Source organism: Adiantum capillus-veneris, chromosome 29 (assembly GCF_014529385.1).
Source record: "Adiantum capillus-veneris isolate H3 chromosome 29, ASM1452938v2, whole genome shotgun sequence".
NCBI lineage: Eukaryota > Viridiplantae > Streptophyta > Polypodiopsida > Polypodiales > Pteridaceae > Adiantum > Adiantum capillus-veneris.
Window position 1 is genome coordinate 74140433 of NC_140959.1, and position 16013 is coordinate 74156445.

General features: G+C 44.5%; 1 protein-coding gene across 1 annotated transcript in view; it reads left to right on the forward strand.

Annotated features, from left to right (window-relative positions):
* The window catches only part of LOC147419411 (uncharacterized), an 85208-nt gene that overhangs the window by 11837 nt on the left and 57358 nt on the right, over positions 1 to 16013 (forward strand). The window contains exon 3 of the mRNA XM_086506215.1: positions 2907 to 2986. Within this exon, the coding sequence (XP_086362341.1) occupies positions 2907 to 2986 (80 nt within the window). The remainder of the gene's footprint in view (positions 1 to 2906; positions 2987 to 16013) is intronic.

Genomic DNA, 16013 nt, shown 5'->3' on the forward strand with positions numbered 1-16013 from the left:
CCGCGATACATCATAGGAGCTTCGAGGATATGGTTGACCCGTATGCCACAAATACAGATTTTGTAGACGTTTTCACACGGATACGGGATGGGGAGATTGTAGCGGGATATTCCATTCGGGATGGCTACTTGATGAGGAAAACCATGTTTTGCGTTACACAGTCGTTGAGGGAAAAAGGTTATGATTGAATGCCACTGTCCACCTATTACGGGTCACCGTGGCATTGCTACCACCATGAAAGGGATAGAGAGATACTTCTTTTGGCCGAAACTCAAGAAGGATGTGGAAGAGTTTGTGTGCAGTTGCTTAGTATGCCAGAAGGTCTAGTTTGACAGGCATAAGGCACAGGGATTGTTATAGCCTTTACCCATACCCACCCGCCCCTGAGAAAGTATTGCAATGGATTTCATTTTTGATCTCCCGAGAACACAGAGTGGTCACGATGGTATATGGACTCTTATTGACAGATTTAGCAAACATGCTCATTTCATTCCAGTGAAGAAAACAGTCAAGCTGGATCACTTAGTGAGATTGTTTGTGGCCTAGATCTTCAAATTACATGGCATGCCTGAGACGATTGTCTCCGACAAAGACCCCAGATTTACGAGTTTGTTTTGGAAGACAATTTGGGAGAACAGTGGCGCGCGGTTGCAGTTCTCGTCATCGTTCCACCTGCAGACTGATGGGCAATCTGAGATTGCAAATTCAGTGGTTCTAGATTTATTGAAGTCTTATATCTGAGATCAGAAGACTCAATGGGAAAAGTACTTACCTTTGGTGGAATTTGCCTACAATAACACGATACACTCTTCGATGGGGAAGGCGCCATTTGAGATTGTTGAAGGTGCTGCGAAGGTTCCACCCTTCCTAAGCAGGAAAGATAAGATTTTTGAAGCGGATGAATATACGCGAGACTTGGATACGGCTTTTGCCAAGGTTCGCGAGACTTTGTAGAAGTCTCAAGAACGACAGAAAAAGGCAGTGGATCGCCATCGTCGCGACTTGAAATTGAAGGAGGATGATTGGGTGCTCTTATGTTTTGAGAAGGCACGCCTGAGAAAGAAAAAGGGAAAGGAGAGGCTTTTTCCAAAGCTTAGTATGCGATACTACGGACCTTTCCAGCTCACTAAAAAGATAAACGATGTCTCCTCCCGACTGAAACTGCCTGATACTTGGAGGATTCACAATGCATTTCATGTGAGACTCTTGAAACCTTTTAAAGGTGATGTGCCTGATGATGGGGAGCTTGATGAGCAACCCAAAGTGGAAGAAAACGAGGAGATCCTTCTCTTGAACAGATTTTGTCACATAAGGATACGAAGAATAAAGGTAAAGTCCGAAGACAGTTCTTGGTTAAGTTCAAGAACTATCCTGCATTGGATTCGAAGTGGATGGAGGAGGACCTTGCAGAGACTCCTGAGATTGTGAAACTTTACCTCGATGCTTTTGGTTTAGCATAGTTTACTCCAAATGGAGCCTGTGAAGGGCTATTCGCATCCGGGGAGTTTGGTTGCGGCAGATTGGAGTTCTGGTGGCTGCCCATGATCGAGAGGAGTTGTGCTTGTAGTTGTGGACTTGATTTGTTATGTGCAGCGGAAGTGATTTATGGTGTGTGCTTAGGATGAGTGCCCAATGCGTACTCAAAGTTCCTTTTACTGAATGAGAGATCCGCAAAGACTAGGAAAAGAAAGAGAATGATACTATTAGAAAAGGTGCTCTGTGTGTGTGTGTGTGTGTGTGTGTGCGTGTGTGTGTGTGTGTGAGAGAGAGAGAGAGAGAGAGAGAGAGAGAGAGAGAGAGAGAGAGAAGACTGACACCAAATGGGGTCCAAACCCCCCTCCAAGGGCCCCCCTCTCTATCGCTAGAGAGGTATTTTCTTTAGATTGCACAAAATTTTGATACAATGGTACTAGATGCAATTACGCTGATGGGATCTTGCGGTAGATGCTTGGTTCTGCGAGGCTAAGGGCTGAATTGCAAAAACGCTAGGGGAAGTGATGGGGATCTCCAACTGACGACGAGGCTATTGGCTGATCTGCTATTGCCGATGTCGATGATGGGCTGAATTCTGAAAACGCTGGCTGATTTGGTGCAAAAACGCGAGGATTGCTGAGGTAGTGCGGGTACTTGGTACTTGTACTAACTTATGCTTGAGAAGTGACCCCTAGGGTCACTTATATATGGGGTAAAAGCTGGGTCGGGCAATCCAACTTTAAAATCCCACGATTCTAAAAATGATGCAAAAATGTCACTTATTAATAAGTTGATGAACTATTAATAAGAGGTGATTCACATGCAAATAAATACCTAGGTTGAGTACTAATGCAACATTATGGGAACACTCCCCAATGCCTACACGTTGAGACATTGGCTATGCTCATGTGCAATTAGAGGGTATGCAACTTATCTAAAGTGCCTGCACTGCGCGTCATGCGTATAGGCTCACAAGGGTGCCAGAACACTGCCTAGGTTGTCCTAAACCCTAGAAATAGGAGTTAGTTTGTCCACATGCACATAGGGTTAGATGTGCACGTGACATGATTGTCATCCGATTGACCTTTTCCATTGCACCTTTGACAACGTCTTCTACCAACAAGAAAGGATTCAATTCTTTTATCACTCCTGAGGATTGCAAAATGCAAATAACTTGCTCTTAGTCTAGTAAAGGCAGGTTCTAAGCTGCGCAACCAATTTGTTTGTAGTCTCTCCACTGTGCAAGGCTCACAGCTTATTAGTGGGTTGTAAATTTAATTTCATTTAGGCACATACGTTGTACACTTTTTTAGAGGTATGATCTTTGTACGTGAATTAGTGTGGAATGAGTTTTTAGTGGATGATTGAAATATTTTGCACAAAATAGGATTTATATGGTAATTGATTTATCTTGACCTGTATGCTTAATGAAGGTACTTGATGCAACATGCAATGAGCCATGGGGGCCTCATGGATCGGCACTGGCTGAGATTGCTCGAGCTTCGCGGAATCAGTATGTCAGTTGTTACTTCTGCCATCTATTTAAGAGTTTCTCAAAGCTTTTTCCAATACAACATATAGAGCCTAACAACAGTCTTCTTGCGGCTTTTAATGTGTGTGATGTGTAAAGCTGAGTAGATTGATACGCCGCGCCGCAGTCCAAGGGTCTTAAAGAAAATCGTGCCTACTTTTGTAACCTTTTATGGCATAATAAAGAAGGGCCCCACTGGTTCAGCTGAAATATACATTTTATATCTATGTTTAAATTTTCACTCGCAAATTACTCAAATCTTGCTGGATCAGTGTGTGTCATGGTGTGAAAAAAATGATTATTGTGAATGGCACATATCGTTATTAGGCTAAAAGATAGTAGTTTTTTCTTAGTTGACTGAAGTCATTGTTAGTGGAGGGAGCATCTATAAGATGTGTCAGAGCCTCACAGTGCATCTCTCTGAATAGCCTATGAGGTGGTGTCTGTGTGTATTTTTCTAGGGCTTTCGGGGCATATACGAGAGGCCTTCCCCCCTTGTACATGTCACATTCCATTATTCAGGGTTGGATTTATTCTACAGCTAACTTGCACACCTCTGGCCCAGGCTTTGATAATTCAAATGATAGCGTTGCACCTCCTCTTATCAACTGCTGATGATAGAGACAGGTAGACATACTTCGATACCTGCAGAGCAACAGATATGCCAGCTATGGGACCTACAGCCAGAGATAGAGGAACATGACATATGTTGGAACCCCATGCAGCACTATTTTTCTATAGCAGCGCACGATGTCTCTCTCTCCCCTTCTGGCTGATGGCGCAAGTGATCCTCTCTCCAGCTTTGGCGCCTCTCCTTCTCCCCTATTCCAGCTGGCAAGACCGCCCCTATTCCTGCCGGCTGCCAGGAGCTTCAAAAGCAGACTCTCTTCACGCTCTCACGACACAGAAAGGCCAGTGCTGGAAGAAATGAAATGAAATGTAATATTAACGTCTTCAAAAGGCCAAAATGACCTATGAGACCAAAAGGTTACATGTGGTGAATCTAATACCAGGTCTGGGTACAAAAAGTACAAAGAACTGAAAAGAAAATAGTGGGTAGGGGTGGGGTGAAAGCTGATACAAAGGGAAGACAAAGGTGAGCTGATACAATGGAGCTCTCTGACAGTCGAGGCATCATATACATATACATCAGTATCCGGGACGGCTCCTATGTCGCGCCAGTATGGTATGAAGAGAGAAGCTGCTGCTGCAGATTTCAGCCATGAAGTTGACGCTGTCGGAGATGCCCATGGCTGCCCCAAGTGTACGAAATGTCACATCATAATGTGCTCAAGAGTCTCAAGTTTATTCATCAATCATCAAGCATAGAAAATCCTTGGAGTTTTTCTCTGTTTTCAGCCCATAAATGTCGTAGACGGGGCTGATTTACGAGAAGGAACCCGAAAGCACACCTCTTCTGTGTGTAGAATTGGAAGAGAGGATCCTCCGTGTAGAGATCTTGCTTTATTGAGAACCGAGTTGCGTTTCAAGCGTTGAGACTCGGAAAGTAATGTTTCTCATGTTATGGTCTCCCTTAGATTACCTGCTATTGCGTGTAGGACAATGTGACGAAACCATTTCGAGATTTTGAGCGAAGAAAGAGCTTTCAATAAGCTTGGTACTCTATACGCCCATGCCCTACCCGTTAAGGGAAGGTATGGTAGTGCTTTTCGCACAAGTGAATGAACACTCCCTTTATGACGGAAGGAAGAGACGGCTACGGCTTGTGCTCGCGGAATTCCAAATTTAAAATCCCAATTTAACTGATGAGCAGGTTGCTCTAGGATCGAGTCGAGGGATCATTCCGGTTGAATGTGCTTGCTCTAAGAATCTTAAGAAGGGAAGGAAATCTTTCGAGTTTACAAAAGTTGTAACACAGCATGAGTATATGCACACTTTCGGGTATATGGATAACACAGACCTTGTTGTCAAGGTGGTCGACTACCAATCGAATTTTTTCTTGCTAACCAAAATGAGAAGCACCAACTTCCTTCCTTTTCAGGAAGTGGATTGACATATGAGATACGTGCGCAATGATATTTCGAGCCGAGAATCTCTATTTGAGATATGTTCGGTGGCTTTGAGTTTCGCTATTTAGAAGGGAGTTTTCTGATAGTCATTGATCATCGTGTATGCTACATGGATTGACCACTAAAGTAGCAAGGTTTGGTTGCAGTATACGCTTCTCCATAAGCAAGTCAAGTAATGAACTCTTATATTCCAAGACGGAAAGAACTACCTTAATCACATATGGGGGAACATCCCTGAGATTCAAAGCGGGTTCGCTCTATTATGAACCGAGTTTGAACAAACTGCTGTTAGAATCTTATTTGCCTAAGATTTTTGCAAATCGTCATTGACGCTTGCACGATGAAACATTTTTAATGACCTCTACAAGGAACAGACGCCGATGGGCATCGGGAAAATACTGGGGTGGTAACACTCGCAGGACGAAAATGCGGAAAGAAGTGATGCATAGCACAAAGGATCTTCGGATCACCTTGAGCAAAAGGCCCAGAACAAGAACTTTCTCTAGTGAGATGGCATACTCTGTTTGCCTAAGGAAGACATCCTCACATGAGATTAATGCTCTATGATTTGGACATTCCCTATGTGGGAGGATACAAGAGTTTTATATACCGAGGACTAACAGTGCAAGATTACATGCAAGGGCAGATACCTAGGTTGATTTCTAGGAGGATTATTCTTCTCAAGGTTTGAGAATGAGGAATTGACTTAACAGATTCTTGGATAAGGAAATGTCCGATATGTTGGAAAGACATGAATGGCGGGTGTTGCCTACGTGACTCGTAAGAGTGATAATTGTGAAAGATATCCTCCAAGAGCTAAAGGAAGGATAAGAATTTCTCCTAATGGAGTTGAGTACCCCATCTACTCTCAAACCGGTAAGGTAAGTGTTGAATTATTGAATTTTTGTTCAATTTAGGCTCACAAAGGTGCCAGAACACTTCCTAAGCTGACCTGAACCGTAGACTTGAAGTAGCTTGTCCACAGGCACATAGGGTTAGATGTGCACGTGACATCCCCTCCTCCTCAAAGTGAGGTACTGGTACCGAGCTGTATCGCGTCGAGGGAGTGCGTCGACAATTCCTGGAATCCTACGAAGAACGCTTCGTCGGCCCACTCTGATGTGTGGGTCGTGCGATACTTGAACTCATGAAGTTATGCAACGCTTGCTTCTCTAGGTGCAAATTGTTTTTCTTTTCAAGAGTGATCCGCATATTGCTATGCGCATCCATGAGTGATAAATCGTGTGAATCGTACAATACAACATGCCTATGAAAAGGGAACACATAAAGACGGTGACGAAAATACAAGAAACCGTCACGAATGGAAAACTCGAACAATGCGTGTTGACTAATCATGCGAACACACAATACTTTCTGACTGATTTTTGTGGATCTCGACTCGAGAGCCAAGATCGGTTCTTCGTGACTGATCGTATCTGCAATGAGGTTAGGGTCACTAGAAAAATCATCATGCAAACCATCATCCTTATGAACAATCACATCTCTATCATGCAACATGTGTGTCATGCTTCGGAGAAGAAAGGATTGAGAGAGTCTCCTTCTCCTGGTTCTTTTCTGAAGGACTAGAGGAAGATTGGCTAAAAGAGTTACCATTCTTACCATTCTTACCGTTCTATGGGTTCTAAGGACTTTGAGAGGTACTGTGAGAAGACTTGTTCTCCTTAGGCTTTCCTTTGTTGTGCTTCATCTCCTGTGCGAGAGCAATCGCTACCGCCTTGTTGAGATCCACAGGATTGAGTACTTCGACATCAAACTTGATGTACTCGTCCAACCCATAAAGGAATGCCTCTTTGCGCTCATCATCCGATTTGCGTAATTGGGTGCCGAGCTGCAAAACACGATTCGAGAAAGACATAACTGGCATACCATTTTGCTTGAGACTGCGCCAATCATCTTTCAACCGCGCTAGGAACTGAGATGGCATAAACCGCGCCTTGAACTTGTCTTGGAAGTCGGCCCAATTGAAGGAAAGGGGCACGCCTTCTTCGGTTTCCTCTAGGTGCGCGGTCAATTGTGCCTCTTGCCAAGCGTGATACCAATAAATGGCATCACCGGCAAGATACATGGCTGCCGTCTTGCTATTTCCTGTTTTCTTAGTTTTCGCAAAGTAAGCATTAAATTGATGCAACTAAGAATGAATAATAGTAGCATCCATCTTACCATCATACTTACTGAACGTCAACTTCTCAGATGGGGTTGTTGGAATCCGCTTCTCAACTTGTGCTACCTGATGATTCGTGTCACAATCCAGTGACGCGGCGTGCCTAGTACACATACACACACCCTCTCGGGCAAGGAGAGGGGGCTGTCCTGTACATACACCCTTTTATGGCATGGACAGCCCTGGCGTGAGGAATTTTGTCAGCAGCTTCATTTTGCGCAAAATGATGACGTGGCATGCTATGCGGCACCTTCCGCGATTCACGCTGGCTGAGCGTGCGGAAAGCAGGTCTTTTGCGTTTGCATGGGCAGTTTCCCTGGAAACCAGCGTCAGATTTTTGGCAGCTTTTGAGCGATGCTTGATGCTACACAATTCTACAAGAGAAGAAGAAGAGCCTTAATTCTTTAAGGTGCTTTATTTTGAAAGCCTTTAGAGGCAGTTTTTATGGGCGGCTTTTAAAAAGAAGCTTTTGGGGCTCTGCTTTTGGCATCCTTTGTACTCTTTAAACAAGCAGGCAGAGCCTCTCACAACTCAGAGCATGTGGACGCAGAGTCTGAGTGTGAGCGCCTGCCCGCACTCTTGTACTTTGAACACAGATTAATACAAAAAGAAATACCGAAAGGGGCGCCAGTCTTTGGGGCCAATATCTCTAGGCACGGAACTCCGCCGGGCCAGTGTCGAATAAATTGTGAACTGTGAACTGTTTTGAAGTGGTTATTTGGTGCTGTCGCGGTAAATTCTTGACTTGGAATGTCCAAGTCTGCTACAGTGGTATTAGAGCACGGCCAATTTCTCTTCTATGGGAAATCCGATCCCAAATTTTTTTCCGCGGCACCTATGGCTTCTGGCAAAGATCAGTCAACTCCCTCTGCATCCGGAGATGCGGGAAGGGATCACAACGAAGATTCTGGTAAGGAGTGTGGCCTACCTCTGCCTACTCAGGCGGAGCGTCGAGAGATGGAGCGTCAATGATTGATTGGCGGAGCAACAAAGATGCTGCTTAATTTTTCCATGGACCCGAAAATGGCAAAATATATGAGCAAGACCTCTTTGGAGGTGGTGCACACGCAGTGACAGAAAACCACAACACCACCCCCAAAACCCGCTCTCAAGAAACCTCCTGCTCCCAATAAGTATACAGAGAAGGAATTAGAAAACGTGATTGATGCACGAATTGCTCAGCTTTTTGATGCGCAAAACAAAGTTGGAAAGCACGGCAAAAAGCAGAAGAAAGGCACTGGCTTCCCGGGCTATTTGGGTCATCAATCGACATTTGAAAACGCAAAGAAGTAGAGGAAGCGTGTTCGATTTGAAGGAGTACCCAGTTGTTCTTCTTCTTCTTCTTCTTCTTCTGACAGTTCTTCTAGCTCATCTGACTCGAGAGAAGAAGACCGAAAAGGCAAAAAGCGAAGCAAGAAGCAACGCTTCGGAAAGGGCAAGAAAAAGGCAAAGAAGTCTAAATCTCGCCCCGTGAGTGACAGTTCTACAGAGGACTCGTCTACAGACAGCTCAGACTCTGACGACAACAACTTTTATGGAAAGAAGAAGAATTTTTATAAAGCCAACCAGTATGACTTTCTGGAAGACAAAAGCAAGAAAGTCCGAGAGTTTAAGGAAGGTGGACATTCAATTAAATTTGACACTTTTTCTGGTTATAGAGATGCTTCGAAGGCTTTGTCTTTTGTACAACAGTTTTGACATCGCTTTCGCGGGAGGGCGTTAAGATTCGGAGAGCTGCCTCTTACTCTTAAGGGGAATGCTCGAACTTGGTGGTCCACGCTTCTACTAAGCAAGACTGTGCCAGTTAAATGGCTGAAATTCAAGAGGCTTTTTATTTCTTCTTGGCTGACTCGAGAGTATGAACGTGATATACGAACTGCTTGGAACCATCTTCGGATGACCAAGAAGGATACAGTGGACGCTTATTGCGAGAGATTCTGGAGCTCTTTTCTACCCGCCTCTTCATTCAAGAAGATCTCGTTCAAGGAACAAATTGAGCGGTTTACCTTGGGTCTACCTACAGAGATCCGAGATCACTGTTTGGAACAAAAGTCAGCTTCTATTCATGAGTTGATTAGTCATGCGAAACGGGGCTTTGCCATTCACTTTGGCAGTCTGACCTACCCCACCGATGAGATCATGACACAAAGAGCCGAACAGACTTGGACAAATGAAAGTAGAAAGAGAAAGAGCAACCCAGAAAAGAAGGATGCACGACCCAAGCTTACTCCTCAGGAGCGGGCTCGCTACATCAGGGAAGGAAAGTGTGTTAGGTGCAGCGGAATGATTGTTTGCGCTTTGCTCAAGATGAGTGCTCCGAACTGTGCTCAAGGTTCCTTTTAGTTCTTAATGAAGGGAAAAAATATTGTCTTCTCTAAAGACTGTGAATGCAATGTAGATGAACATAGAGACGGAGTGACAACCCGTTCATCAAACACATGTAAACAATGAGATCGAATCTTTCTCTTTTGATCTAAAGCAATCAACTGTGGCAATTTAAAACGGAAATGCCCATGCTTGGTGCTCATACTTTCATGTGCTCGTTCGGAAACTGTGTCATGCCAAGGAAGAGACATGGAATGTGACTTCCTTGAATGCATACTTTTCAGCTTTTCATGAAAAATCCGCATACATGCGTGCTCATCCATGAGAGAAACGTGCTCAACATACAATATGTCATGCCTAGGAAAAGGGGTCACATAAAGATGCTGACTAAAATACAGGAAACGATCACGAATGAAACACTCGAACAATGCGTGAGTATCAATCATGCGAATACATAATACTTCCTGTGAGGGTTCTTTGGGCCTAGGCTTGAGCGCCAAGATCGGTTCTTCCTGAATGATCGAATCGTCCTGTGGGGGTTCTTTGGACCTCAACTCGAAAGCCAAGATCGGTTCTTCGTGATTGATTGAATCTACAACGAGGTTAGCTTCGCTGGAAAAAGCATCCACTAACACATCATCCTTGTGAACAATCACATCATCTTCATGCAACTCATCATGCTTGTGAGAAATCACATCTTGATCATGCAAATCATCATGCTTGTCATTATCATCCAAATCATCATGCTCATCATTTTCAATCAACTCATCATGCTTCCCATAATTATGCAAATCCTGTGTGTCATGCTTTGGAGAAGAAGAGACTGAGATAGTCTCCTTTCCCCAAATCTCTTGCATCTGTGCCTGAACTTGAGAAAAGAGTCGCAAGAACTCTTTCATGTGTTGGTCGCTCTTTTCTTTGAGGGCTTTGTTCTCGCGATCAAATTCTGCTCGTCTTGCTTTGTTCTCTCGATCAAATTCTGCTTGTCTTACTTTTTCTTCCAAGTCGTACTTACGCTCTATGGCTGCCATTTCTTCTTCGTAGTCACGATCTATGGCTGCCATTCGTTCTTCATAGGCCTTGCTTTCTGCTTCTCTTTCTGATTTTCTTGCTTCGCGTTCTAACCTCCTTTCCATAAACATCTGGTCCAACTCCTCCATAGGAGTTAGTGCAATCCTTGTGGTAGATGGGGAAGGGTCAGAAAAACCTCCTGGTGGGGAAAATTCTCCTTTGCCTCTCTCATGCTCATCACCTCCAAGCGAAGTATCCATTCCGCTTCGAGTGATGACCATTCTGAAGTCGTGGGTTCTTGTGGTCTTGAGTTCTTAAGTTCACGAGGAACTTGGGTTCTTGGGGGTCTTGGTTCTTGGGTTCTTGAGGGTCTTGAGGTTTTCTTTCGCTTGCAAATCGCGTTTGAGAAGGATCTTCTCTTCACCCGAGTTCTACTCCTTTCCGTGGGCGCACCCCTTGGCGGCCTTGCGCTCACACCAAGGTTGCTTTTTCCCACCTCACGTCGATTGGCCAGCCGCTAAGTGCACGGTCCGCTCTCAATGAGTGAAAAGAGACCCAAGGGGAGGCTGGACAAGCCCTTCTTTCTTGGGATTCCTGTCACTCTTCAACAAAACACGATTAGGAATTGACACGCCCAAGTGAACTTGGGTTCGTGCGACCTCAACAAGCAAAAAAAAATTCTTGTGATTCTTGTGGTTCTTTCCTTGAGTGATACAGAACACTGCCAAAGCTCTGATACCAATGTTAGGTGCAGCGGAATGATTGTTTGCGCTTTGCTCAAGATGAGTGCTCCGAACTGTGCTCAAGGTTTCTTTTAGTTCTTATGGAAGGGAGCCTTCCGTTCTTAATGGAAAGTGCTATGATCACTTTTAATCTAAACTGACTGGACTGACTGAACCCTGATCATGTTGCAGCTTGTCCACGGACACATAGGGTTGGATGTGTCACGTGACAAAGTGCTTTGGATTCGGGGAAACTGGACATATCTCCGCGAAGTGCCCTAAAAAGGCACAGAAAGAACAGAAAGACAAGGACAACGAAAGGCCTGAGAGTCCGAGAGCAGCTGAGGAACGTGGAAGAAAAGGCAAGATAAAAACAGGACTTGTTCCAGAGTGCGTGGGTACCGATCCCATCACGTTGGACGAGAGTAACTTTCCCGAGATTGGGGCAAAGTGAAAGACCAAGAAGCCCTGATCTTCTTCGATGGAGGAGCCAAGGCCAACTTCATTTCACTGGAATTGGTGGCGCGGCTCGAGATCACTCCTGATTGGATGGGACCACTTGCAGAGGCAGTTCTAGCGGCACCCGGCAGGGACGTAGCCATTACACTTGTCATTGGCAAACTTCGGTTGCATTGTCAGGGGTATTTGGGGCATGAGGACGTTTACATAATGCCTTTGGAAGGTTGTGATGTCCTCTTGGGAATTCCTTGGTACCACAAGAACAACGCAGTGGTCGACTATCGGGCGAGCAAAGCGACATTGACTACAAAGAAGGGCAGAACCATTGTACTTGACATTAAACTTAAGGGCGAGTCTGTCCCTGTTGTATCGGCTTCGGCCGTTTCAAAGTTATTGAAATCCAGTTTGTTTGTTTACTCGATCTTTATGAAAGATGAGGATAGGAAAAAGATGTATGAACTTGATAAAGAACGCCAAGATTTTCTCCACTGTCATGCCGATTGCTTCTCAAAGGGCCTGCCAGGCGAGTTACCACCTGCTCGTCCTAAAGATCATACCATTGATCTGATTCCTGGAAGCACACCACCGAACCAGCCACCTTACCGTGTGAGCCGAGCACAGAACGAAGAGATTATGAACCAAGTGAAAGACCTCTTGGAAAAGGGTCTTGTCCAGCCTAGTACTTCACCGTATTGCTCTTCAGTGTTGTTGGTGTCGAAGAAAGACGGATCTTGGAGAATGTGCATCGATTATAGAGCTCTCAACAAAATCACCATCAAGAACAGATTTCCGATTCCTAGGATCGATGATATCCTTGACAGTTTACAGGGATCCTCGTGCTTTAGCAGGATTGATTTGAAGAGTGGATATCATCAGATCCGAATCGCGTAGGGAGATGTCTACAAGACAGCCTTTCGGATGACTTTTGGGTTATTTGAGTTTTTGGTGATGCCATTTGGCCTAACCAATGCTCCTGTGACATTTAACCGGATGATGGACATGATTTTTCGAGAGTACATTCTATTTGTTGGCACTTTCTTTGACGATATCATTGTTTTCTTCAAGAATGAGGCAGAACACAGAGATCATCTGCTTCAGGTCTTTCAGGCATTACGAGATCACAAGGTAGTGATTAATGCAAAGAAAAGTGAATTTTTCCTATCAGAGATACACTTTTTGGGACACATTGTGTCAGCAAAGCAGGAGTGCAAATGGATCCGGCCAAGATAAAGACTATCCATGATTGGCCCGATTTGAAGAATGTGCATGAAGTTAGAAGCTTCTTGGGATTGTGTTCGTACTACAGGTGGTTCATTCGAAAGTTTGCAGAGGTTGCTTCCCCCTTGCATGTTTTGACACAGAAAGGAGTCCCTTTCTCGTGGGGACCCACAGAGGTGACTGTCTTTCAGACTTTGAAAGAGAAATTGATTGCGGGACCAGTTTTGACTTTGCTGGACTTGCAGAAGTCATTTGAAGTATATTGTGATGCTTGTAGTTGTAGTCTTGGTGAGGACTTAATGCAAGAAGGCCATGTCATTGCTTACGAGAGCCGATTGTTCTCAAGGCCGGAATTGACAACACAGATTTATGAAAAAGAGCTTTTGGCGGTTATCCATGCTCTTACTGACTGGCGGCATTACCTACTCGGAGCGGACTTTACTGTCTTTACAGACCATCAGAGTTTATGATACTTCTTGTCACAGAAGCAGCTATCAGGGAAAAGCAGATGCGGTGGGCGAACATCCTGTCACAGTTCCACTTCCAGATGTTGGGTTATAAAGCCCAATGTGGTCGCCCAGGTAAGTGGGCGGGCCGCCAGGTATGTACACATATTCTTTTGTAAAAACCTAATAAGAACTCACTATGCTCTACACATTACAGTAGAGCGAGTTCACCATATCATCGTGCTCTTCTCCTCGCACTCTCTCTCGTGTCGCACTTCCGCTTGTACTCTTTCAACTGGTATCAGAGCTCAGATCGAGGCTCGGGGCAGCATTTGCAGGTAGCCAGAGTCACCTGCTCAGATTGGAGTGAGATTCGACAGGGCAAGACACGGCCCCAATTTCTGTGGGAAAGCTCAAAGGGCTAGGTATACTCAGAATTTCATTCTGAGGTCATCTCGGCCACCGTTCGGCTTCAACAAAGATCTGCGCAGGCCATTTTCGACTACGTGGTCTCGGCGGGTGCAGATCCGACTCTGCAATTTTAGGGTTACGGCCTACGACTGCAAGTGCTGAGGATATCTGCACTTCGAGAGTGTTGATTTGTGGCTATCTACACAACGAAGGATGGCTTACAGTTCTTGGAGGCGTCACATACGACACGGGCGCACCTACACACAGACTGTAGGCGACATCCACTAGTTCATCAGGTAGCTTGTGTTTGCTGCTTGATATTCCAGATTTCATCCTGACATTGCAGGTACTTCCACATGGGATGTATTGTCAGAGATGATGTATGTCTGTTGAGGGTTTGCTAGCTGTGAGTCACGCAGCAAACAACCGCCGCAGCGGTTACAGCATACAGTGGGAAATTTGTGGATGTATGACTTTGTGGGAAGTCTATGTACTGTCAGATTTACTGTAGCCTTTATTGAGGGTCGAGTGAGGTTTTATTGAGGTGGGGGATTCTCGAATGTTGAGATCCTTTTGGTGATATAGGTCTTGGAGCGATCCCTCGATCACCCTTAGATAGGTAGCTAGGATGTATTGACTGTGAGTTAGATAGTTGGGATTGCATCTTTGTTTTACTGCCGTTGAGGCATTGTCGCAGTCTATGCTTACAAGACAGTGACAGGACAGTGAGAGACAGTACAGGTGCAGGACAGGTTTACACACAGCTTACAATGTTAGAGAGATAATGGTTTTTTGAGCTGTTTTTGGTCTGTTTTTTGAGTACACCAGAGCCATTTTACAAAGGAGACTTTGCCAAAATTTCTGCAGATCTGAAGCTTTCTTGGTTCATTTGACAGGTTGATATTGGTTCAGAGGTCAGTTTACAGGGGAAACTCTGCCGAATTTTTCCCAGGAAAGTAAACTACTGTGAAGCGTAGCTATGGCTGGATCACAGGACACTGCTCTTTACAATATCAAGAAGCTGGATGGAACCAATTTTCCATTGTGGAAGAAGCAGATTTTGCACGTGTTGGTACAAAAGAAGCAGATAAAACCTAAAAAGCTCAAGGGGATAAAACCATAAGATATGGACGAAGATGAATGGAGCGAAATGGATGAATTGGCACTTTCTACCATTATGCTGACTTTGGCAGAAAGCGTTTACTTCAATGTAGCAGACGAGATGTCGGCTTATCAAGCATGGTTAAAGCTGAGTGATCTTTATGAGAAGCAGAGTGCAGCTTCACAGGTATACTGGCTTAAGAAGCTTGTTGACTTGAAGATGAAAGAAGGGACACCTATGTCCAATCATCTGAATGAATTCAACACAATCTATAGTCAATTGTCAGCTCAAGGTGTCAAGTTTGATGAACCTGTTAGAGCTATGTTTCTGTTGATCACATTGCCGGAAAGTTAGGACACTTTTCGCATAGCTTTGAGTAATTCTGCACCTCCAGATGGTTTGAACATAGCAGGTGTAGAAGGAAGTCTGCTTACTGAAGAAACCAATAGAAAGACAATGGACAAAGGCAAAGGAATAGCCTTAGTTGTCAGGGGAAGGACCAAAGAAAAGTACAAAGGTGGAAAGAGGAATCAGTCTCGTAGCAAGTCCTGCAGTGCTAAAGGCAAGAGTGACATAGAATGCTACCATTGTGGCAAGAAGGGTCACATGAAAAGAGACTGCAGAGAATGGAAAGCAGAAAAAGACAAAGAGAAAGCTGAAGACCATGGTGAGAAGAACAAGTCCTCAGTGAAGATTCAAGAAATAAATGTGACAAACACTGTTGCAGAGGATGACAGTCTAGTGTCAGGAGACATCTACTTTTTGAAGAATACAATGGACTCAGCTCTTCTTACAGCATCTGATGGAAATGCACTGAGTGACTAGATTATAGACTCAGGGGCATCACTTCATGTGTCTCCAAACAAGGAGTGGTTTACCTCTTATGTGACCACTAAAGATCATGTTCGGCTAGGCAATGGGCAGACATGTGAGATCTTAAGTGTTGGAGATGTTCAATTGAAGTTTCAGAATGGCTCTTCTTTCACGCTGAAGAATGTGTGACATGTTCCCGCAATTACAAAGAGCTTGATCAACACAGGTTTACTTGATGATGCTGGCTACGTCACCACTTTTGGATAGAACATGTGGAAGATATCCAAGGG